Below are 23,440 nucleotides of genomic sequence, written 5' to 3' on the forward strand. Positions count from 1 at the left end.
CTGACTAGTACTGTACACTGTATTCTATGTGTGGTCTGACCAGTACTGTACACAGTATTCTATATGTGGTCTGACTAGGGATTTGTACAACGGTAGAATTAATTCCTTGTCATGGGCACGTGTAATGTCCCAGTACAGGACATGGTTCTGTACTACCCTTTGACCCTGTCAGGTTGAGACCCTCAGTGACCTGGGGGTTCCCCTGCAGGGTCTCCCCCTGTTGTTTCCAGAATGTTGTGTATACTGCTCTAATGTATGGACAGGATCCTAATGTATAGATAGAGCAGAAGACCTGTGAGAGGTCTCAAGGACCTATAAGTCTGTCACGTTATGTTATGCAGTCACATGATTTGTTGTCACATGTTCTCCCAGAGAGCACCAGCTTAACCTACGACCCGCAGCTTGACCAATGGGTTTTAGTCCAGACCCCCACTATTTAAAGGGGCGGCCATTACAATTTCTCTCAGATCAGTCTTTACTGAGAACCAGCAAACACCAGAGATCTCAGCACTAGTGACCAACACCTTGAAGGCCACAAAGCTACAGTCATTCCAAGTCTCAGTCCGATTCAAGTCTAATTGGTCCCAATCTTAAACTCAGTAAAGCCTCCGCTAAACCATAACTGGTTGTGGACTCTCCTTTCCTTAAGTAGCCATTGGAATGGCGGAGATACCATTCGTGTGGTTCCGGTACCAAAAAACCCTCTGGCGTCACGAACAATAGGGTTATTAGTATTTTGATACCATCTGATTCCACCACCTACACCGCTACACCCGTGGTCCCGCCATATATTCCGGTGGTCCACCACACATGTTAAAAACCTTTATAAGTTTTATAAAAAAAAAAAAAACTAAAATAATTCCCATAAATCTGGAAAGGTAAACCATCCGAATGTTAAAGGGAACCTGTCATCACATTTTCTTAAGATATATATATATATAACACATGGTATAGTATTATATATAGGCTAAAATCTTCTTCCTCACTATCCCCTGGAGATGTTCCTGCCCACAGGGATGGTGAGGATATATAGTTTAAAAGTGTCCCACGCCGTCCCGGCGGGGGACACTTTTAAACTATATATCCTTACCATCTTCTTCCCCGGGCAGGAACTTCTCCCGAGGAAGAACATTTTACCATATAGAATGCATTGCTTTGTGTTATATATATATATATATATATATATATATATATATATATATATATATAACAATCTGATGCCAGGTTCCCTTTAAATGGGCACTGTCAGATCCAAAAACCTTTTACATGTTGTTAATGATGAAAATTAAAGACCTTTTGTAATATGTTTTTTTTTTTTTATATATTTAAAAAAGAAAGCGACCCCTGAAAATCCCACCACCAGGCGTCCTCATACCTACTAAGACACTAATCAGACTTGCAGCAGCATCAGGCTTGTCCATGAGTCATAGACAAGAGATGACTCATAGACAAAGCTGCATGAGCAGACACACCAATCACCTCCCACCACGACAAGGGAGGGACACGCCCCCTCCCACCACACACCAATCACCTCCCACCACCACAAGGGAGGGACACGCCCCCTCCCACCACCACAAGGGAGGGACACGCCCCCTAACACCACACACCAATCACCTCCCACAACCACAAGGGAGGGACACGCCCCCTAACACCACACACCAATCACCTCCCACCACCACAAGGGAGGGACACACCCCATTCCCGTGAGAGTATTTCTAAGGCTGGGTTCACACTACGTTTTCTCCCATACGGGAGCGCATACGGCAGGGGGGAGCTAAAAGCTCGCGCTCCCGTATGTCACCGTATGCGCTCCCGTATGTCATTCATTTCAATGAGCCGACCGGAGTGAAACGTTCGGTCTGGTCGGCTCATTTTTGCGCCGTATGCGCTTTTACAACCGGACCTAAAACCGTGGTGGACCACAGTTTTAGGTCCGGTTGTAAAAGCGCATACGGCGCAAAAATGAGCCGACCGGACCGAACGTTTCACTCCGGTCGGCTCATTGAAATGAATGACATACGGGAGCGCATACGGTGACATACGGGAGCGCGAGCTTTTAGCTCCCCCCTGCCGTATGCGCTCCCGTATGGGAGAAAACGTAGTGTGAACCCAGCCTAACACTGTGAGCTAGTGAAAAGAGGGATTTTTATAATAAATATAGGTGATAGAGGCATAAAAATTACTTGTTCATGGTCGGGATAAGGTACTGAGTAACATAAATATTTTTTAATTTTTTTGTGGAATCTGACAGGTACGCTTAACCCTTCCCTACCTATGACGTACATGTACGTTATGCAGATACTGGCCGCTACTCGCCCCCTCACCGCAATCGCTACTATCAGCTTGTCCCCCCCCCACCGCAATCGCTACTATCAGCCAATCAAATCTGACTAGCCAATGGCATCGTTTCGCAATGAAAATCCTGAGTAGAGCGGTGTGTGTGTCCCAATCGCGGGGTCGGGACACACACACTGCTCTGCTAAGTGTCCCCAGTGTCCCATCCCCCTTCCCCGATGTCCCTTAACGGTCCCAAGCTCCCGAAGCTGTGCCCTCCTGCATGCTTCACTTCTGGGTGCAGTTATTTCTTTTTTGTAAATGAAATGTTTAGTTGTACAACAGCTCCTCCTAGTGTCCTGAACCTGCTACTGCATCTTGTGCTTGGCAGGGCAGACACTAGGGGGAGCTGTTATACAGAAGTAAAAATAAATAAATATATGTATTTTTTTTTACTTCTGTTCAACAGCTCCCCCTAGTGTCTGCCCTGCCAAGCACAAGATGCAGTAGCAGGTTCAGGACACTAGGGGTACAACTAAACATTAAATTTTTTTGCTCATTTACAAAAAAATTACTGCATTGGCTTCACCTGTAAGTGAAGCATGCAGGAGGGCACAGCTGTGGGAGCTCGGGAACGGTAAGGGACATCGGGGAGGGGGGAAGGGACATCGGGGGACACACACACCGCTCTACTCAGGATTTTCATTGCGAAACGCTGCCATCGACTAGTCAGATTTGACTAACTGATAGTAGCGATATATTCAGAATTTAAGTGGTCCCTAAAAAAATTTGATTTTGAACTTTCGTAGAAAATTTAAAAAAAAATGCTCATATTATTAAAAGCCTTCTAATGTTGTAAAAAAGTGAAAGAATGTTTAACAAATGATGACAGCATAAAGTAGACAAGTTGCGGATGTGAATTAATAACTAAATTTATTTGGTATGACTATTTCTCTTACAAGTAGAGAGTTTCAAAACATAGAGTAATGAAAATGTTCCAAATTTTTCACAATATTTTAGAGTTTTTCACAAAAATCGCTTCTTGTATCAACAAAAATTTACCGCTAATATAAAGTACAATATGTCTCGAAAAAACAAATCTCTAAATCACTTTGCCAGGTAACAGCAGTTCAGAGTTATTACCACTTAAAGAGGTACTCCACACCTAGACATCTTATCCCCTATCCAAAGGATAGGGGATAAGATGTCTGATCGCGGGGGTCCCGCTGCTGGGGACCCCCGTAATATAGTACGCAGCACCCACCTGTAACTGGAGGGTCTGGCTCCCAACCACGGGGACGGAAGATTGTGACATCACGACTCCGCCCCCCCGTGTGACGTCACGCCCGCCCCACCCCCTCAATGCAAGTCTATGGGAGGGGGCGTGACAGCAGCCACGCCCCCTCCCATAGACGTGCATTGAGGGGGCAGGGCCTGACATCACACCGGGGCGCAGTCGTGACGTCACGATCTTCCGTCCCCGTGGTCAGGAGCCAAAACCTCCAGCGGTTCCGGAAGCAGATACGGTGGGTGCGGCATGCTATATTGCGGGGGTCCCCAGCGGCGGGACCCCCGCAATCAGACATCTTGTCCCCTATCCTTTGGATAGGGGCTAAGATGTTTAGGGGTGGAGTACCCCTTTAAAGAGACACATGTCAGATATGAAAAGACGGACTGGGTCATAAAGGCCAAAGCTAGCTGGGTCATGAAGGGGTTAAAGGCAGCCTTGTTACACAACCAAAGGTCTATGTTAGACGCCACGTCATATAAGGCAAACCTAGAAAGTGCTGATAGAATTTGCAGATATAACACCCTGTGTCGGATTGCTTCTGTCTCCACATAAATCCATTAAGTTATGAAGTACGGTATTATTCTTTGAGCACAGAAGAACCTCTGTTATAAAGGGAGGGGTCATGTAGGCGTACGCTGGTACTGATAAGGAAAAACATCTAAAGATCCGTGACGAAAAATGTCTCCTCCATCCATCCATACGGGAAGAAAGCAAATTAACTTTACTATAAAAATAAATAGAAACGCCAGAGGAGGAGGCAGAATGGAATGAAACCCAAACTTCACCCACCGTTCCCCAGCTATACAGAATTAAAGGGGTATTCCAGGAAAAAAACTTATATATATATATATATATATGTATGTATATCAACTGGCTCCAGAAAGTTAAACAGATTTGTAAATGACTTCTATTAAAAAATCTTAATCCTTTCAATAATTATCAGCTGCTGAAGTTGAGTTGTTGTTTTCTGTCTGGCAACAGTGCTCTCTGCTGACATCTCTGCTTGTCTCGGGAACTGCACAGAGTAGAAGAGGTTTGCTATGGGGATTTGCTTCTAAACTGGGCGGTTCCCGAGACACGTGTCATCAGAGAGCACTTAGACCGAAAAGAACAACTCAACTTCAGCAGCTCATAAGTACTGAAAGGATTAAGATTTTTTAATAGAAGTAATTTACAAATCTGTTTACCTTTCTGGAGCCAATTGATATATATATATATATATAAAAAGTTTTTTCCTGGATAACCCCTTTAAATCATTAGTTAAGTGACTCTAAATATACCTATAATGCCTGGAAGATGCTTATTGACTATGCCTGCTATGGCACATCTCTTCCCTGTCTACCATACCCCTGACATACTAGTAATAAACTTAAAGGGGTACTCCCCTGGAAAAAAAAAAAAATTTAAATCAACTGTTGCCAGAAAGTTAAACAGATTTGTAAATTACTTCTATTAAAAAATCTTAATCCTTCCAGTACTTATCAGCTGTAGTATGCTCCAGTGCTCTCTGCTGACACCTCTGTCCATTTTAGGAACTGTCCGGAGCAGGACAGGTTTGCTATGGAGATTTGCTTGTACTCTGGACAGTTCTTAAAATGGACAGAGGTGTCAGCAGAGAGCACTGTGGTCAGACAGAAAGGAAATTGAAAAAGAAAAGAACTTCCTCTAAAAAATACAGCAGCTGATAAGTACAGGAAGGATTCATATTTTTAAATAGAAGTCATCTACAAATCTGTTTAACTTTCTGGCACCAGTTGATTAAAAAAATGATGTTTTCCAGGGGAGTACCCCTTTAACATCTGTGGTAGAGGGTGTCATGCAAAGGGCAGATGGAATTACCCTAGGGGCAGATGGCATTAACCCCTTGTATTCATGACGCCAGGGTGTGGTTTATCCTCAATACCACCCGAAGGTATACACCTGGATCCTGGGCTAGGCACGGGGGCAATAATGACTCTGACGTCAAGTTACAGACAACGGTAGCTTTACTGAGGGTAGACAGGTGGAAAAGTCTATACAGTTCAGCCAGGGGCCACGTAGGTGACCAGTGACTTCAGAGACCTTAACCCCTTAAGGACACAGCCCTTTTTCACCTTAAGGACTGAGCCCTTTTTCGCAATTCTGACCACCGTCACTTTACAAATTAATAACGCGAAAATGCTTTTACCGAATATTCTGATTCTGAGATTGTTTTTTCGTGACATATTCTACTTTATTTTGGTGGTAAATTTTCGGCGTTACTTGCATCCTTTTATGGTGAAAAATCCCAAAATTTCATGAAAATTTTGAAAATGTTGCATTTTTCTAACTTTGAAGCTCTCTAATTGTAAGGAAAATGGATATTCCAAATAAATGTTATTTTTATTCACAAATACAATATGTCTCCTTTATGTTGGCATCATAAAATGGACATATTTTTGCTTTTTGAAAAAATTAGAGAGCTTCAAAGTAGAGCAGCAATTTTCAAAAATGTCATGAAAATTGCTAAATCTGAAGGGACAGATGTTACAGAACTACAACTCCCAGCATGCCTGGGCAGTCTAGGCATGCTGAGAGTTGTAGTTTGGCAACATCTGGAGGGCTACTGTTTGGGCACCCCTGTAACAGTGGTCTCCAAACTGTGACCCTCCAGATGTTGCAAAACTACAACTCCCAGCATGCCCAGACAGCCTTTGGCTCTCTGGGCATGCTGGGAGTTGCAGTTTGGCCCCCCTAGTGGTTGCCACAGTAAAGATCGATTTACTTTCACTTTCAATCCCCCCCCCCCACTGTGGATTCCCTACCTGATCAGGATCCTGCAGGCTCCAGCGCAGATCCCAGGTCCCCAGGCATCTTCTCCTGCAGGTACGGCCTCCATCTTCTTTCCAGAGCCCCTTGACATCCAGGGGCGGGCAGAACGGGGGGTTGCCATGGCAACCCCCTGTCCTGCGCTGCCATTGGTCAGAACTCCGTTCTGAGTAATGGCAGGGGATAGGAGTAGATCGCAGCTTTGCGATCTCACTCCAATCCTTTGGGTTGATCGGGGTTGTTGCTGACAACTCCGATCAGCCCTATTTTCCGGGTGATCGGGTCACCAGAGACCCGATCAGCCCGGAATTGGAGAAAATCGCATGTCTGAATTGACATGCGATTTTCTCCGATCGCCGACATGGGGGGGTCTCAGGACCCCCCTGGGCGATGTGCCGGGATGCCTGCTGAATGATTTCAGCAGGCATCCGGCTCCGGTCCCCAACCGGCTAGCGGTGGGGACCGGATTTCCCACGGGCGTATGGATACGCCCTGCGTCCTTAAGGACTCGGAATGCAGGGCGTATCCATACGCCCTGCGTCCTTAAGAGGTTAAGGGCTTGCTGGGACTTGTAGTAGAGGTGGACAATTTACTGCAGGCCACGCTGACTAGACAGATGATTTATTGACTTGACTTGTGATTGATGACTGACAAGACTGTGACTGTGGTTACTTGCAGGTTTGTAGCCTGAGGCTGTAGACAGGACTTGAGGCCTCCTATGACTCTGGACACTTAGGCTCGACTTGACAGGACCTCAGCAAAGACTAAGAGAGCAGAGGCTCCACCTAGGGCTTAAATGGAGGAGGCTCTGGTGGGTTCCCATTGGTCACCCCTAGGTCACCTGGTCACTGATACCTCCTGGGTAACAATCACATGACAAATCACATGGTAAACAGTCTTACAGATATAACCTAGGGATTATATACAATTACAGTAGAACAGATGCTGGGGGGGGGGGGTGTTTGGGGGGGGGCAGGGGACACTGAAGGGAGGCTGCCTGACAGGACAGCAAGGGTATAGGCTAACGCCTCCTGTACTGGGCCACCACACATCCATTCAAGAGAGAGAAAGAAAAAACAAAAGCCTAACTAATGCTTCCCCAACCCACAACGTAGGCTCCTTCCACACCATGTGAAAGCTCCGTTACAATCGGACGTTAATGGCTTTTTTTTCTTTCTTTTTTTATTACTTTTCCTGCCATTAATGTCCGTTATTGTAATGGAGCAGAACGGGTGTAATAATGGGCAAAGAGGATCCATTTCACTTGAATGGGATTCTCTGACGTCCGTTATTACATCCGTTATTGCGGACGAAGATAGCGGGAGAAAAAGACGGCGCAGACACAATTTTTTCTCCCTTATGGCCGTCACACTAGCGGACACAACCGGTAGTGTGAAAGGAGCCTTACATACGAGTGAACAACCTACCACACGACACACGTGGTCTTATCTGTTTATAGACACTCTCTAGCCAACCATATAGCTGCTTCTGGAGCATTCTAAAAAAAAAACGGACATTGTTATTATACACAATTTACATTTTACTTAATAATAAATTATTTTGCAGGAAAACACAATGAAAAACAAATGTGGGCATTGTTAAACTTCTTTTCAGCAGAGAACACTGTGGTCAGACAGAAAATAACAACTCAACTTCCTCTGTAGTATACAGCAGCTGATAAGTACTGGAAGGATTAAGATTTTTATATAGAAGTAATTTACAAATCTGTTTAACTTTCTGGCACCAGTTGACTTGAAAAAATGTGTTTACCACCGGTGTACCCTTTTAAGGTAAAAAGTGGCTGCATCATTAAGGGGTTAATGGTTGCCTGAATAGGAACAAGTTTTTCGTTCCATTTTTTTATGAATGTTTGGAGCTGAGTTTCAGACACGGAAATGTAATTCAGTTTTGGCTCCGCACAGATCACATGTGACCAGTCTATATTTGTGCTTGTTACGAATTCATCACAATTCATTAGATTTATAGAGTATTCTAAATGTAGCTGGAATCACTTAAGCATGAAAACCGGATCTTCAGCCTAGCGTGACGGTTATTTAAAATTTAGGGCCCCCTCGGGGTATGTTTAAAATCTTATAAAAAAAATAATGTAATAGTCCAAAATAGACTCATTTCTTTTTAAGCTAATGCGGTGGTTCTATATATAAGACTTTTCAATCTGTTATCTTGTAAGGCATCTTTTATGTCACATTGCCCTGCTGCCCAGCATGTACCACACAATCCATTCTCATGATTTTCACCTGATCCCCTCATCCACTGCTGATTATAATGCCAGAACAGCATGCTCAGCCACACAAAGCACTGCGGAGTTTCCATGGCACAATTTCCGAGTCCGGACTATGAACAGTTTCTGATTTTACACAGAATCAATAAGGATTATGATGTTTTTTTTACAACAATCTACTGAGTTACGTAATAGCACCCTGCCATTGTGGGATGCCAGCCGTCATCACTGGGTTTACCATTGGCATTAGTGAGGAGTCTGAACCATTTAGCAATTATGCTGATTTGCAACCCACAGGCTTACTGTAAGTATCTTTCCATCCAAATAATAGTGTCTGGAGACGGTGAGCACTTTAGGGTGACCCCTACTTTATGTATCCTACTTTTGTCTGGATCCAGTGGCGCAACTTTCTTGTGTGGCTTGAGTGTTCCATATAATGTGGCTAACACATAGTGTGTGTCCAATCTATATGTACAACACCCATTTATTTAAAGGGGTACTCCGCCCCTAGACATCTTATCCTCTATCCAAAGGATAGGGGATAAGATATCTGATCGCGGGGATCTCCCTGCTGCACCCTACGTTAGTTTAGAGCAGTGGTCTTCAACCTGCGGACCTCCAGATGTTACAAAACTACAACTCCCAGCATGCCCAGACAGCCATCAGCTGTCACGCCTCCTCCATAGGCTTGCATTGAGGGGGCGGAGCGTGATGTCACACGGGGACGGAGCCGTGACGTCACTATGCTCCATCCCCGTGATCGCCAGTAATCAGATACGGAGCGAGCACGCACCGGGGACAGATTCTAACGGGGTGCGCCGTGAAAGATCAGGGGATAGGGGATAAGATGTCTTAGCGCCAGAGTACCCCTTTAATAATGACATTGAAAAAAAAACTTCACCTACATCTCTTAGTGAGCCTAAGAGACCCACTGGTCCTGCAATCTTCTATGCCCATCTGATGGACTCATATAGAGGATCCATGTGTTGAACCATGAAAGGTATCCAAACCAGTTATGAATCCATGTTAAGGCACCATATCCATCAAGGGACCTTTCATGCTTTTCTGGCAATGTGTCCTAGGAAAATCTACTGTGATCCAGTCTGATAGATAAGTTCTGTTTTGGGTGGATCCTTTTTTTTTTTTTTTTCAAAGTATCTAGGAGTTCCATCTTTAAGGGGTACTCCGGTGGAAAACTTTTTTTTTTAATCAACTGGTGCCAGAAAGTTAAAACAGATTTGTAAATTACTTCTATTAAAAAATCTTAATCCTTCCAGTACTTATCAGCTGCTGTATACTACAGAGGAAATGGTTTTCTTTTTGGAACACAGAACTCTCTGCTGACATCACAAGCACAGTGCTCTCTGCTGACATTTCTGTCCATTTTAAGAACTGCCCAGAGTAGGAGAAAATCCCCATAGCAAACATATGCTGCTCTGGACAGTTCCTAAAATGGACAGAGATGTCAGCAGAGAGCACTGTGCTCGTGATGTCAGCAGAGAGCACTGTGTTCCAAAAAGAAAATAATTTTCTCTGTAATATTCAGCAACTGGACAGTTCCTGACATGGACAGAGGTGTCAGCAGAGAGCACTGTTCACAGACAAAAAAGACATTAAAATAGAAAAGAACTTTCTCTGTAGTATACAGCAGCTGATAAGTATTGGGAGGATTAAGATTTTTTAATAGAAGTCATTTACAAATCTGTTTAACTTTCTGGCACCAGTTGATTTAAAAAAAAAATGTTTTTAATTAAAAAAGTTTTCCACCAGAGTACCCCTTTAATAGCCTATGTGAGGTGGAACCTGTCCAGTCTTCATCCTGGACCTGCACAGTGTAAACAACTACATGGATAACCTGGAGTAAGATCAGTCCACCCGGGACAGGCAGCTGTTGTCCTTCTGAGGTCTTCATATGGTGGTCATCAATGGTTTCATTAATAGAAGGATCATTGTATTTATCTTTAATAACATTTGTCGTGCCGGGAGATCATTTAGATCAAACAACACTAAGGCTACAACCTGAGACTCAATTTCTTATCATTCTCAATAACCTCACCGTCAACCGTAAGAGTTCAGAATGAAATCGTCTCATTGGGGGAGATTTATCAAAACCTACGTAGAGGAAAAGTTGACCAGTTGTCCATAGCAACCAATCAGATCGCTTCTTTCATTTTTAACAAGGCTTTGCAAAATGAAAGAAGCGATCTGATTGGTTGCTATGGGCAACTTTTCCTTTGGACAGGTTTTGATAAATCTTCCCCATTGACTTGTAGATCCAGAAACAGTGAGGTATTTTGCTTGCATGAATAGCATTGCAGTCTATAAACTCATGATCTTCTGTACGTGTCCCAGTTATGTGAATAGCAATTATGATGTCATGAGTAATTGTGAGGTCATGGATTGTGTTTCCGTTGGGAATTGTGATTTCATGGAATCTTGTGATGTCATTAGGAATTATGAAGTCATGAGTAATTGTGAGGTCATGGACTGTGTGTTCATTGAGAACTGTAATGTCATGAAATATTGTCATGGAATGTTGTGATGTCATAAGGAAGTGTGATGTCCTGGATTGTGTTTCTATTTAAAATTGTGATGTCATGGAATACTACGCTGTTTCAGAGAGCTGTAATTTATATTGAGTGTTGTGATGTCATGGGGCAAAGTGATGTAATGGGGCTTTACAACAACATGAAATGCTGTGATATCATGGAATATTGAGAGGCTGTGACGTCATGGAATGTTGTCATGTTATAGGGCATTGTGATGTCATAGAGATTTACTCTATCATGTAATGATGTGATGTCATGGAGATTTACTCTATCGTGTAAGGATGTGATGTCATGGGGCACTGCCATGAGAGCTGTATATGGAGCAGAGAATTCCCCGAAACAAACTGAATAAGGAAATTCCAGCACTTTTGTGTTTAAGCTGCTATAAACCTTATAATAAAGGCAAAGTTTATAACAGTGCTGGAATTACCTAATTCAATGATGTCATGAGATAGTGTGGTGATAAAGGTAGCTTCCTCTGCCGAGCTCTTTACATGGTGTGGTCACTATTGCCAAGGGCAGTCTTCCCTACGGAGGTGCCTCCAGCTGTTGCAAAACTACAACTCCGCTGTCCGGACAGCCTTTGCAGGGAGTTGTAGTTATGCAACAGCTGGAGGCACCTCGGTAGGGAAACACTGGCCTAGGACCTCTAAGTTAAATGGTCATCCTGGACTCCCATTGCTGATCAAGTTTGTGTCCATAGAACGTTCTTGATATAGGTGTACGTCATGGAGCCCAAAACTATTTTGGGTGTTAAACCCAACAAAAATAATAAAAAATGAATAAATGACTGAATGAATAAGTACATTAAAAATACATAAATAAAAATATATAAACAATATATAAATTGAATAATAATAAAATAGAAATAAATAAAAAAAATTATAAAAAAAATAAATAAAGAACAAGAATGCAATTGTATATGCTTTTACTAAGAATAATGCAGAATATCGAAATTGTGGAATACACCAACTGTAAACCATGTTGTCACTATGCCCATTATTAACTTACATTTCAACAGGAAATCTTTTGTTTTCTTTGTGAAGAATGAAAAACATAATCTAAAATTAAAACAAATTTCAATGACTGTATATTGTAATAGGCAGCAAAATCAAAGGAAAACTATTCTTTATGTATCTCAATTAGGAACATAGCAACTCCATAAAGCATGAAAAAAAAGAGAGGTAAACTCACATTACATTAGTCTAGCAAAACACTGCAAAAAAGGGTTGGAATAGGTTTATGAACATAAAAAAAAAATACATTCCCATGCAAAAAATAAAAAAATAAAATAAAATACGATCAAATAATATAATAATACAGATAGGGTACTAGCCGTGTTTTGATAATTTTGTGTGGTATGTATGAAGTGGAGCTTCACAATGACACAGGTCAATCTTTAAAGGGGTTATCCAGGAAAAAAAACATTTTTATATATCAACTGGCTAAACAGATTTGTAAATGACTTCTATTTAAAAATCTTAATCCTTTCAGTACTTATGAGCTTCTGAAGTTAAGGTTGTTCTTTTCTATCTAAGTGCTCTCTGATGACACGTGAAACGCCCAGTTTAGAAGAGGTTTGCTATGGGGATTTGCTTCTAAACTGGGCGGTTCCCAAGACACGTGTCATCAGAGAGCACTTAGACAGAAAGGAAGAACCTTAACTTCAGAAGCTCATAAGTACTGAAAGGATTAAGATTTTTTAATAGAAGTAAATTACAAATCTGTTTTACTTTCTGAAGCCAGTTGATATATAAAAAAAAAAAGTTTTTTACTGGATAACCCCTTTAACCTAGCAAAACATCACAAAATGCAATAGATATGCTCCAAATGCATTGATAGAAAGTCATTTTAGCTAAGAAAAATGCAGATGTTTTTGCTTGTGGTATACCAATGCAACAGAGCTTGTAGCTAGTGATTTCGGTCGTACGCGGAATAGATACTGTATACTCTAGAATTGCACTCTAAGGGCTCGTTCACATGAGCGGATTTCTTTTCAAACCCGCAGCAGATCTCTCGCTGAGAGTTTGAAAAGGGGCGGGGCCTCCGTGCACCACCCGCAGCAGATTTTCGCCAGCTGGCGAAAATCTGCTGCGGGTGGCGCACGAAGGCCCCGACCCTTTTCAAACTCACAGTTGGGAGATCCGCTGCGGGTTTGAAAATAAATCCGCTCATGTGAAAGAGCCCTGAGGCCATTTTCACACGCCAGTAATTCCACAGAAAGATGCAGAATTCCAGCCAAATATAGTGGCTCTGGAATCCCGTATGTTTCCACATGTATGAGTAACATAATACTATGTTCATGAATAAAAAAGTGATTTAAATACATTACTCAAGTTGAATTTTGTGCAAATTCCACACGAAATTCGCATGATATCTGTATTTAGAGGAGTAAACAAACCCAAATTGACTTCAATTGACTTCCGCCGCGGAAAGTCTGGTTTCTGGGTTCTGCAAAAACATTGAACATGTCTTTGAAACATGAAATTTTGCAGAATTGCGGGCAGAATCCCATTGAACTCAATGGGCCTTTGAATTTCGGCAGAATTCTGTGTTTTGAGAACACAGAAATTTTTGCTGAAATTCCACTCAAATTCTGCAAAAATTACGCAGCAAGCTTTGCAGAACACAATTTGAGCGGAATAACAAAATTTCCGCCATGTGAACATAGCCTTACTGTGAAACCTGAAACGATTTAGAGAAGACTGTCGGGGAATAGGAATTTAAGTCATCTGGGATTACCCAGGCCATCTTTACTTGCCGTGCTGCGCTTGATTAACATATCTCTCCCCATTCACAAACGGGAAGCGACTTGTCAATCAAGGCCGGCGGTGCGGGAGAAGTGGCTGAAGAAACTACAATGACTCCCTGATCCCGGCCAGTTTCACTGAAACCCTACAGCACTTCAGGGTAAAAATAATAGTTTGTTGTAATAAAGGAGTCTGTCTCCGTTTCATGCTGCCTGAAGCACAAACTCCTAATAGGTTTCTTTTTGAAGCACAAGTCCCAGGTTTCAGGCCCTTGTGGTCTTCAGCTCATGCGTGGGGAGATACGCAGGCAACATTGGGCGGTACAATTCACTCAGCAAAGTTCCGTGCATGAGTCCTGTTCATTAAAAGACAGCTTGTGCACAGAACTTTGCTGAGCGCGAAACGGCTGTTTTGGCAACTGCATTGCTCAGTGTGGCCTGCGTCCCTCCACGCTGGAGCCTAAAATCACGTGGGCCTGAAACACGGGACTTGCGCCAATGGCAGTCCAGGCATGCTGGGAACTGTAGTTTTTCAAGAGCTGTAGACGCTCTGTTTGGGAAACACTGCCCTTTGTAGTAGATTTATCAAAACTTAGATAAAAACTGTTTTATTTGCTCCTATGGCTTCTCTTATTGACATATATGTTCATGTATATCCTTGTCCGTACTTGTTTAAATACTGCAAACTAATAACCAGGTGCAACTTATAAAGAATAGGCAGCATGTGCATAAATTACAACCAAGAAAACGCAAGATAGAAGAAAAGTCAGTGTCCAAACTAGGACGGGAGAATCCAAGTAAAGATGGCTTCCAGATGCATAATGTCCATGGACGCATCTAGGCTGCACTGGAAACAGCTAATTTCTTAAGGTGGTCCATAAAAACTTGCAAGCTGACATCATCCGTGAGAATGGGAGATCCAGTTTCCTGCAATGAGGGTTATAGTGAATATCATTATTTTAAAGGGGTTATCCAGGAATAAAAAGAAACAGAGCTAATTTATTTCAAAAACTGCTCACTGTCTGTCACAGCTTGGATGTAGTTCTGCAGCTCAGTTCCATTGAAGTGAATGGAGTCAAGCTGTAATACCACACACAACCTGGGGACAGACGTGGAGCTGTTATCTCTGTCTTTCTGTTCCTGGATAACCCTCCCCCATTTTACAGATAGATTTGGGTCTCAGATGGGTGATCCGCATCTATCCAACACCCACAGGATATGCATAGAAGTCTGTGTTACAATATATACAAAAAAGGTGGTACCTTGAAAACGCACATGGGTGAATGTGATAAGGCAATGGAGGCTCAGTCCATATTCAGATGCATATACAAATAAAGAAATCACAAGGAGTTGTGATTTCTTTATTTGTATATGCGTTTGTGTTACAATGCCCATTGGATACATAAAATGTTATCATCGGGGGCACAAATAATACTGAAACACACAAATCTACATGGATACTGACCTGGACCCAGCCATACATGTTGTTATGAGTCTGAGAAGGATTCACTTTTGATAGCAGAAAGCGAGCCTAGAAAATAAGAACAGAAATTGACCGGTTCTAATAGGACTTCTCTTCAGTTCAGCCCATAATTGCATTGATAAGTTTTCTTCTATGGGGGTTGTATTTCCAACAAAATGGCCACTATGCAAAATGTACAGTGGACTGAACATCTGTCACAAGTAATGTGGTCTGGAGAAGGGGTGGTCTTAAAAAAGAGGTGGTAAGGAAGAAAATAAAGATGGAGGAAGGAATCGGAAGAAAGAAAGGGAGGAAGGGAATAAGGAAGGATGGGATTTGAAGGGAATAAGGAAGGGAGGGAGGGAATAAGGAAGGAAGAAAGAGAGAAGACAAATGGAAAGTTAGAAAGAAAGAAGGAAGAAAGAGAGGACAGACAGGCAGACGTGAAGAACGAAGGAAGGGTTGGGAAGGGAATAAGGAAGGAAGAGAGAACAAAAAGACGGACGTGAAGAAGGAAGAAAGTAATGGGAAAAGAAGAAGGAAAGAAGAGAGGACAGACAGGCGGACGTGAAAAAGGAAGAAAGGAAAGAAGAGAGGACAAATGGAAGCGAAGAAGTAAGGGAGGGAGAAAGAGATGGGAAGGGAGGAAGGAAGGAAGCTATGAAGGAAAGAAAGACAAATGGACAAGAACAAGGAAGAAAAGGAGAAAGGGATGGGAAGGAAAGAAGCGAGGATGGACAGACAGACATGAAGGAGAAAGGGATGGATGGAAGAAGGAAGGAAGAGAGGATGAATGGATGGTAAAAATGAAAGGAAGGAAGACATCCATTTATCTATAGTCATGTAAATGTAAAATACAGGCCAGTTATGGTCATACATCCATAACACAAGTCCCCGCATACACGGGTCTTAGTTTCTTCTCATACACTTGATGTGTTTTGAGAATTGGAGCCTCAGCCACAGACACGGATTTATAACCTCGGCAACTGCACAAAACTCAACTTTTGTGCATGAAATAACATATTTGGTGCGCTCTACGTGAGGGTGGGTCTCTCTTTATGTAATAAATTGTACATTAATAGTGATCCATGACGCCTTTTAATAGCGTTTCACATAGCTCAACCACTGTACACTCCCTATCTGTACTGGAAGATTAAACACAAGGGCAGCAAAGCCTTAGGGAATTCACTCTTTCGATATTGGGAAGGGAAACTGGATAAATCTGACCTGACTAAACCGATTTTGGAGGGGTGGACAAAGGTTAGGAAAGCTGTTGGTGGGGGACTCAAAAGGATTCTTCATGCACTATACAGCTTTACTCTCCCTAGAACAGATGACCGTCCTGATAGGATTGAGGCGTGCCCGAATTCTGGGCTACTGAGGTCGGATCTCCTGCTTGGTTTAGTGACATGCCCCATGGCCCACACCTTTTGGTCCTCCCATTTTGAATGACCAGCTACAATTTCAGTTAGTGGTCGACCCCTCTCTGATATTGTTTCACATCCGGGCAGACGACTCTACCCTAACACTCCTACTACTTAGTGAGTAGACGATGTCTACTGGCTCAGTGATTGGTTCCCTCCATGCCCACTATATCAGATGTTCTATGTCAAATTAAACTATCTTCTTATGGATCGCTTAGAATATGGGCGCACAGCTGACAAGTCGGCAACAGGTTCTTTAAGAAATGGAAAACCTTCATATTGACGTTCCTCACTGATGAGGAGATCATAACAGCAGTTTGAACAATCTCAATACTTACGGAAAGCCGCTGCAGGGTCGTTAGGCAGGTTAGAGAGATTCCTTAAAGGGGTACTCCGCTGCTCAGCGTTTGGAACAAAATGTTCCAAATGCTTAGAGCCGGCGCTGGGAACTCGTGATGTCATAGCCCTGCCCCCTCAATGCAAGTCTATGGGCGGGGGCGTGACGACTGTCACGCCCCCGCCCATAGACTTGCATTGAGGGGGCGGGGCTATGACGTCACGAGTTCCCAGCGCCAGCTCTAAGCATTTGGAACAGTTGGGGTTATACAGTTTCTCTTTGTTTTCGGTTGTCCTGGCATAATGGGGTAATCGGATCACCTTGTTACCTTTTTTGTATTTGGAAAATGCTGAAGAAGAACAATGCCTTTCTTGAGCTGAGGGTGGTGGGAGGGGGTTGTTTTGTTTGTATATTATTGCACTCTTTGCTGTGACTGTTATTTAGGCTCCTGTATTTTCCTACCTCCGGAAATGTATCTCTCTTGTTATTTATTACTGAGCATATTTCGAAACAGGGGTGTGTAGTCCCTGTTCAATGTTGTATTAATAATTTAAAAATTTTAACAAAAATGACGTTAAAAAAAAAATGCCTGTGCAGTGCGGTTGTCTTTCCATTTCTAAGAAAACAAATCTGTGTTTCTTACTGTATTTCTCTGTCTTATAACCTTTCTTTATAACAGCGCTTACCTGGCTCCCTCCGTGTTCGGTGTCTACGTAACGGGGCATTGGGAAACGAGAGTGCAGGATCTCCTGTCCATCATCTACAGGGGCCTGCAGAAGATGCCGGAAGTTCTCATATTCAGGCATGTCCTGGTAGCCTGCTTTTCGCCACTGTGCGATAGTCTGACAGGGATGAAAAAGGAAACAAAAATTTTTAACACAATAAAGTGAAGAGTCCAATAAGCCGGTGTATGCAGGAATATTTCATTAAAGGAGTACTCCCCTGGAAAACATTTTTTTTAATCAACTGGTGCCAGAAAGTTAAACAGATGTGTAAATTACTTCTATTAAATAAAATCTTAATCCTTCCAGTACTTATCAGCTGCTGTATGCTCCAGAGGAAGTATTTTTCTTTTTGAATTTCCTTTCTGTCTGACCACAGTGCTCTCTGCTGACACCTCTGTCCATTTTAGGAACTGTCCAGAGCAGGATAGGTTTTCTATGGGGATTTGCTCCTACTCTGGACAGTTCCTAAAATGGACAGAGGTGTCAGCAGAGAGCACTGTGGTCAGACAGAAAGGAAATTCAAAAAGAAAAGAACTTCCTGTGGAGCATACAGCAGCTGATAAGTACAGGAAGGTTTAAGATTTTTTTAATAGAAGTCATTTACAAATCTGTTTAACTTTCTGGCACCAGTTGATTTAAAAAAATATATATTTTCCAGGGGAGTACCCCTTTAATGTAGAATAGATCAAACTCACCTCGCCGTGATAAATAAGAATCTGGAAAAATGTGTCCATCAGAAGGATCCTGTCTGGGAGAATACTACTGCTATCTAGCAATACGGGCTGTAAAAACAACAACACAAAATGTCTTCATTAATGCGTTTTCATGAAACGTGATACATTTTATACACAAAGTGATTTACATTATAGCCACCTCTCAACCCAGTTGTGTTTTTTTTATTTATTTTTTTACATTTTATTACTTTTATTATCTGTGTCATTACACTTGCAGCAGTAACAAATGTAACTTTTTTGGGAGGTGAAAATGTATTAAGAAATAAATGTAACTTTTTTTAAGGCCCCTAACGGACTTGAAACAATGCATTATTTATTGCTTATGTCAGTGTTTCCCAATCAGGGTGCCTCCAGATGTTGCAAAACTACAACTCCCAGCATGCCTGGACAGCCTTCGGCTGTCCAGGCATGCTGGGAGTTGTAGTTTTGCAACACCTGGAGGCACTCTGTTTGGAAAACACTGGCTTATGGTATGTTTGTGGAATGCCGAATATTCCACGGAACTATTGATAATTTTTTTAAAATTTTAATTTTTTTTAATTAGGATTTTTTTTTTTTTTTTGCTCATTTAAGTTAGTTTTGGATTCCATTTCAAGTTGATCAAAAAATAATATCATCTTGGGAGTATTTTAGGGATTTACTTACGGCTTCAACCCTAGGGTAAATAGTTTGTTCATACTATGACGATATGATGCATTTTAAACAATATTTAGGTTTCCCTTGGCCTCAGATTGAGAACAACATTGACCCAGAGGTGTCTGCCTATGTCAATCTCAATGGCCCCCCATCTATGTAATCTTATTAAATCACACAAGGAGTTAAATATAAAAATAACAAAACAGTCCTCAAGGTATATAAATTCTAATAATACACAGGATATGACCAGTTGACAATAGAAATGTTTAATTACTAACAAAAATAATAATGAAAATAAAAATAAAAAAAGGGCCCTTGCCAGAAACACACATTGGACCTTATATATAAAATGCACAATACAATGTACAAGTATAAAAATATACAAGTATAAAAATATATTGTATAACTTTTTTTTTTTTTTTCTTTCTCTTGTGTAAATTAAGGAAAGAAGAAGGGGAAGGAAGAATAGGGTTTATTAATACAAAGAGAATGTATGAATGTGGGCAAAATGGGTCAGACAGGTCACTGGACCCAGAATTGGGGAATGTAAAGTTTATTTTTATTTTTTTATATCTATTCTATAATTTTGAAGATATTGATGATGATGGTAATAATATTAATCATTATAATTATTGTAATTGTGATATAAAGGAATAATAAAAAATAAAAATAAAAAAATTAAAAATACTAACTGTGACCACGTATGCAGAGTATAAATAATGCGTAATACTCTGCATACGTGGTCACAGCTAGTATTTTTATACTTGTATATTTTTTTACTTGTGCATTTTATATATATCTAAGGTCTAATGTGTGTTTCTGGCAAGGGCCCTGTCAGAACACCATTTTATTTTTATTTTCTTTATTATTTTTATTGTTAGTAATTAAACATTTCTATTGTCAACTGGTCATATCCTGTGTATTATTAGAATGTATATACCTTGAGGACTGTTTTGTTATTTTTATATTTCTACATTTTTGGCACCACGGGTACTTGCAACACAGGCTACCTCGGTATATAATTTTTTAGTGGTGTGAGCCCCAAATTTTCTTTCCACAAGGAGTTAAATATTTGAAATAATTAACCCGTTTAGGACACATTAGAAGAGGGGTCTCAAACTGTGGCCCTCCAGATGTTGCAAAACTTCAACTCCCAGCATGCCCGGACAGCCGTTGGCTGTCCGGGCATGCTGGGAGTTGAAGTTTTGCAACATCTGGAGGGCCACAGTTTGAGACCACTGCATTAGATGGACACAGCTGTCTCTCATCTGTGCATTAAGATTCCCGAACCACACAGAGAAATCTGACTTCTATCAGTGACCAGTGTAAACACCACTCCGGCACCTAGAGAGGCCACTGATGGTTCCTGCCGAGCCTGAGGTTAATCATTTTTGCCATTAACGTTACAGGAATGCACGGCTCCGCATCACTAAACAGCGCATTAGTGGTTTTCTGCTGTGTAGAATATTAGCCACAAGGAGAAAGTAAACATTTAGCAGCATAATATGTTTAATCCTCACAGAATATGGCGTGCATAGATGTTTATCTAAGGACAGCATTTAGTCATGCACAGGCGGAAGACGTGCACGATGGGTTTGCCAGTGTATCAGCCTCAGAGGCCAATAATCATGAGACTCGAGATGCATTACTGAACATATTTACAGTTCGGACAGCAATGGCCCCATGTATAAAAAAAAAAAAAAGGCATATGTTAACCGCTCATCTCCACCTATGACTGCCCCTACTGTGCAGTGACTCCCAGCAGCGCTCCTGGCTTCAAGCACAGAGCACGAAAAAAAGGAGTTGTCCAGAACCTGGCAGATGTAGGATTGCACTTGTTTTATTGATATCCCAAATCCAAAAATGTATTTTAAGTACAGCAAAAATATTAAAAAAAAAAAAAAACACACTGACATGTTTCAGACAATTTGTTCTTACTCATGGGGGGGGATTTATCTAAACCCGTCCAGAGGAAAAGTTGCTGAGTTGCCCATAGCAACCAATCAGATGGCTTCTTTCATTTTTGAAAAGGCCTCTGAAAAATGAAAGAAGCGATCTGATTGCTTGCTACGGGCAACTCAGCAACTTTTCCTCTGGACGGGTTTTGATAAATCTCCCCCATGGTGTGTAAATAGTCCGAAATGCATCTGTGTTTTTTGCTGTATGCCACATGCGTTTTTTACCTGGATATTGGATATCAATAAAACAAGTGCATTCCAACATCTGTCTGGTACTGGACAACTCCTTTTTTTAACTCTATATATTAAAAAATGGTCTAGAAAAAAAATAACATTGCATCTTAAAGGAGCACTCCAGTTTATAAAAAAATGTATCCCCTATTTGCAGGATAGGGGATACATTTTTTTTTTTTTTTAAACTGGTGAACTCCTTTAAAAAGGTACCCAGCGAAACTAGTAGGACTCAAACATGCTTTGGGAATACACTGGAATGAATATTCCAGTGTATTTCCAAAGCAAGTTTGATCCAATTGGTTTTTCTGGTATCTTAAAGGCGTACTCCACCCCTAGACATCTTATCCCTTATCCAAAGTATAGGGGATAAGATGTCTGATGGCGGGGGTCCCGCCACTCCCTGCTGCACCCAACCACTCTCTCCCTCGATATCATCTGTTGGGGAGAGTTGGGAAGTTCTGGTATATGAAACAAATTATAAGTGACCATACCTCTGGAGGACCGCTAAAGGAGTAGGAATACAGGATGGGCTGCACCATTATAAGGGACTGAGTAAGATCCTGGCGCATAAAGTGATGTCTATAGTAGGAACTTTCATCAGGACTGTTGTTAAACACTTGCAGAAACGGTGATCTTCTCAAATGGAACATGAACTAAAAAAAAAGGAAATAAAAAGAAAACTCTGATTTAAACAATTTTAGAAGAATATAAACCATAGCCTCCTTACAGGTTTCTATTTTTTACCAAACTATTGAGTAACAGTTCCAAGCTCCAAAAAATATTTATGTGATGTTACAGTGTTACTGCAGTTTTGCTGGAGTTTTGAGATACCAATACTGCCTGCAGCCCCATTAAATGGGCACTGTCATTAAAACTGTCATTTTGGCCATTGCACCCCTTATGGTAAAATATAAATTTTAATAAATTTAAATAAAAAAGTACTTTGTCCAGAGCACATTTCCCCCCATCTCTTGCACAGTCTTTGGACTCCTGCTGGCCTGGCAGAAGTCCAAGATCAGGAAATGCTGAGGGGGGGGGGGGGGGTGCAGCCTTATCCAATCACAGCACATCTCACACTGAACTGCTCTGGGCTGTGTGTAGCAGAGTGAGGGAGGAAGTTCTCCCCTGTATGGCTTCAGATGATGTCACGCCTGCTGGGGAACGCCCCTTCCCAGTCTGTGAATCTGACTGAGACTGAGCAGAAAATACAGAGCAATATCAAGGGAGAAAACTAAAAAATAATAAAAATAAAGGCAGGGGGTGGTTTATCATGATGGGGGCAGTGAACTGGGAGGATTATAAAATTTAACAAGATCATGAGAGGTACTCTAAGTTATAGAGGAGGGGTGGGGAATGATACCTTTGGTCTTGATCATGCTGCCTCATGGCCAAGATAAATGTTGTTCTGTATCCCAGCTGCCGCCACTGCTAATGTCCAAGGAGCGAGTCCTTCTTCTCTGCCTTGAGCGTTGTGCATTGAGAGCCTCCCTGGCCTTGCCTCTTATGAATGACTCACAGCCCAAGCGTCCAAGCAAAAGACCACTAGCCCTGTCAAGCATATACGAAAGGCAGGGCCAGGAAGGCCCTTAATGCAAACAGCATGGAAGAAGAAGGGCTCGCCACTTTGGCGCTTGTGGTTGCGGCGGCTGCGGCACCGAACAATGCTTATCTTGGTCATAAGGCAATATGACCAAGACCAAAGATATCACTCCACCATTTTCCCCTTTGACTTAATGGAGCTGCCAGTGAGGTTTCCTTTAAGGTGTTACTGTCATATAAAGTAACTTCTGAAATGGTGCCGACCCTGAGGGTCTATTCATAGGGCAAAATTTCCGCTTGCGGAATTCCACCTCAAATTAAAGCCCATAGACTTCTATGGGATTCCGCACACCCATTCACACTTCTGAATTTCCGCTTACGGAAATCCCGCCTCAAATTAAAGCCCGTAGACTTCTATGGGATTCCGCACTCCCATTCACACTTATGAATTTCCGCTTGCGGAAATCCCACCTCAAATTAAAGCCCGTAGACTTCTATG

The 23,440-nt window shown here is 41.9% G+C and overlaps 1 protein-coding gene across 2 annotated transcripts in view; it reads right to left on the minus strand.

Moving 5' to 3' along the window:
- Nucleotides 1-13,246: 13,246 nt before the first annotated feature.
- Nucleotides 13,247-23,440, minus strand: part of LOC130295677 (protein transport protein Sec23A) — a 96,296-nt gene continuing 86,102 nt past the window's right edge. The window contains exons 16-20 of one of the 2 annotated variants that reach the window (XM_056546676.1): nt 21,894-22,055; nt 18,536-18,622; nt 17,802-17,957; nt 15,358-15,423; nt 13,247-14,819 (exon numbers count right to left, since the gene is read on the minus strand). In XM_056546676.1, the coding sequence (XP_056402651.1) occupies nt 14,730-14,819; nt 15,358-15,423; nt 17,802-17,957; nt 18,536-18,622; nt 21,894-22,055 (561 nt within the window). In that variant the 3' untranslated portion in view covers nt 13,247-14,729. The remainder of the gene's footprint in view (nt 14,820-15,357; nt 15,424-17,801; nt 17,958-18,535; nt 18,623-21,893; nt 22,056-23,440) is intronic. The other variant, XM_056546674.1, reaches the window with a different exon arrangement.

Source organism: Hyla sarda, chromosome 11, assembly GCF_029499605.1.
Source record: "Hyla sarda isolate aHylSar1 chromosome 11, aHylSar1.hap1, whole genome shotgun sequence".
NCBI lineage: Eukaryota > Metazoa > Chordata > Amphibia > Anura > Hylidae > Hyla > Hyla sarda.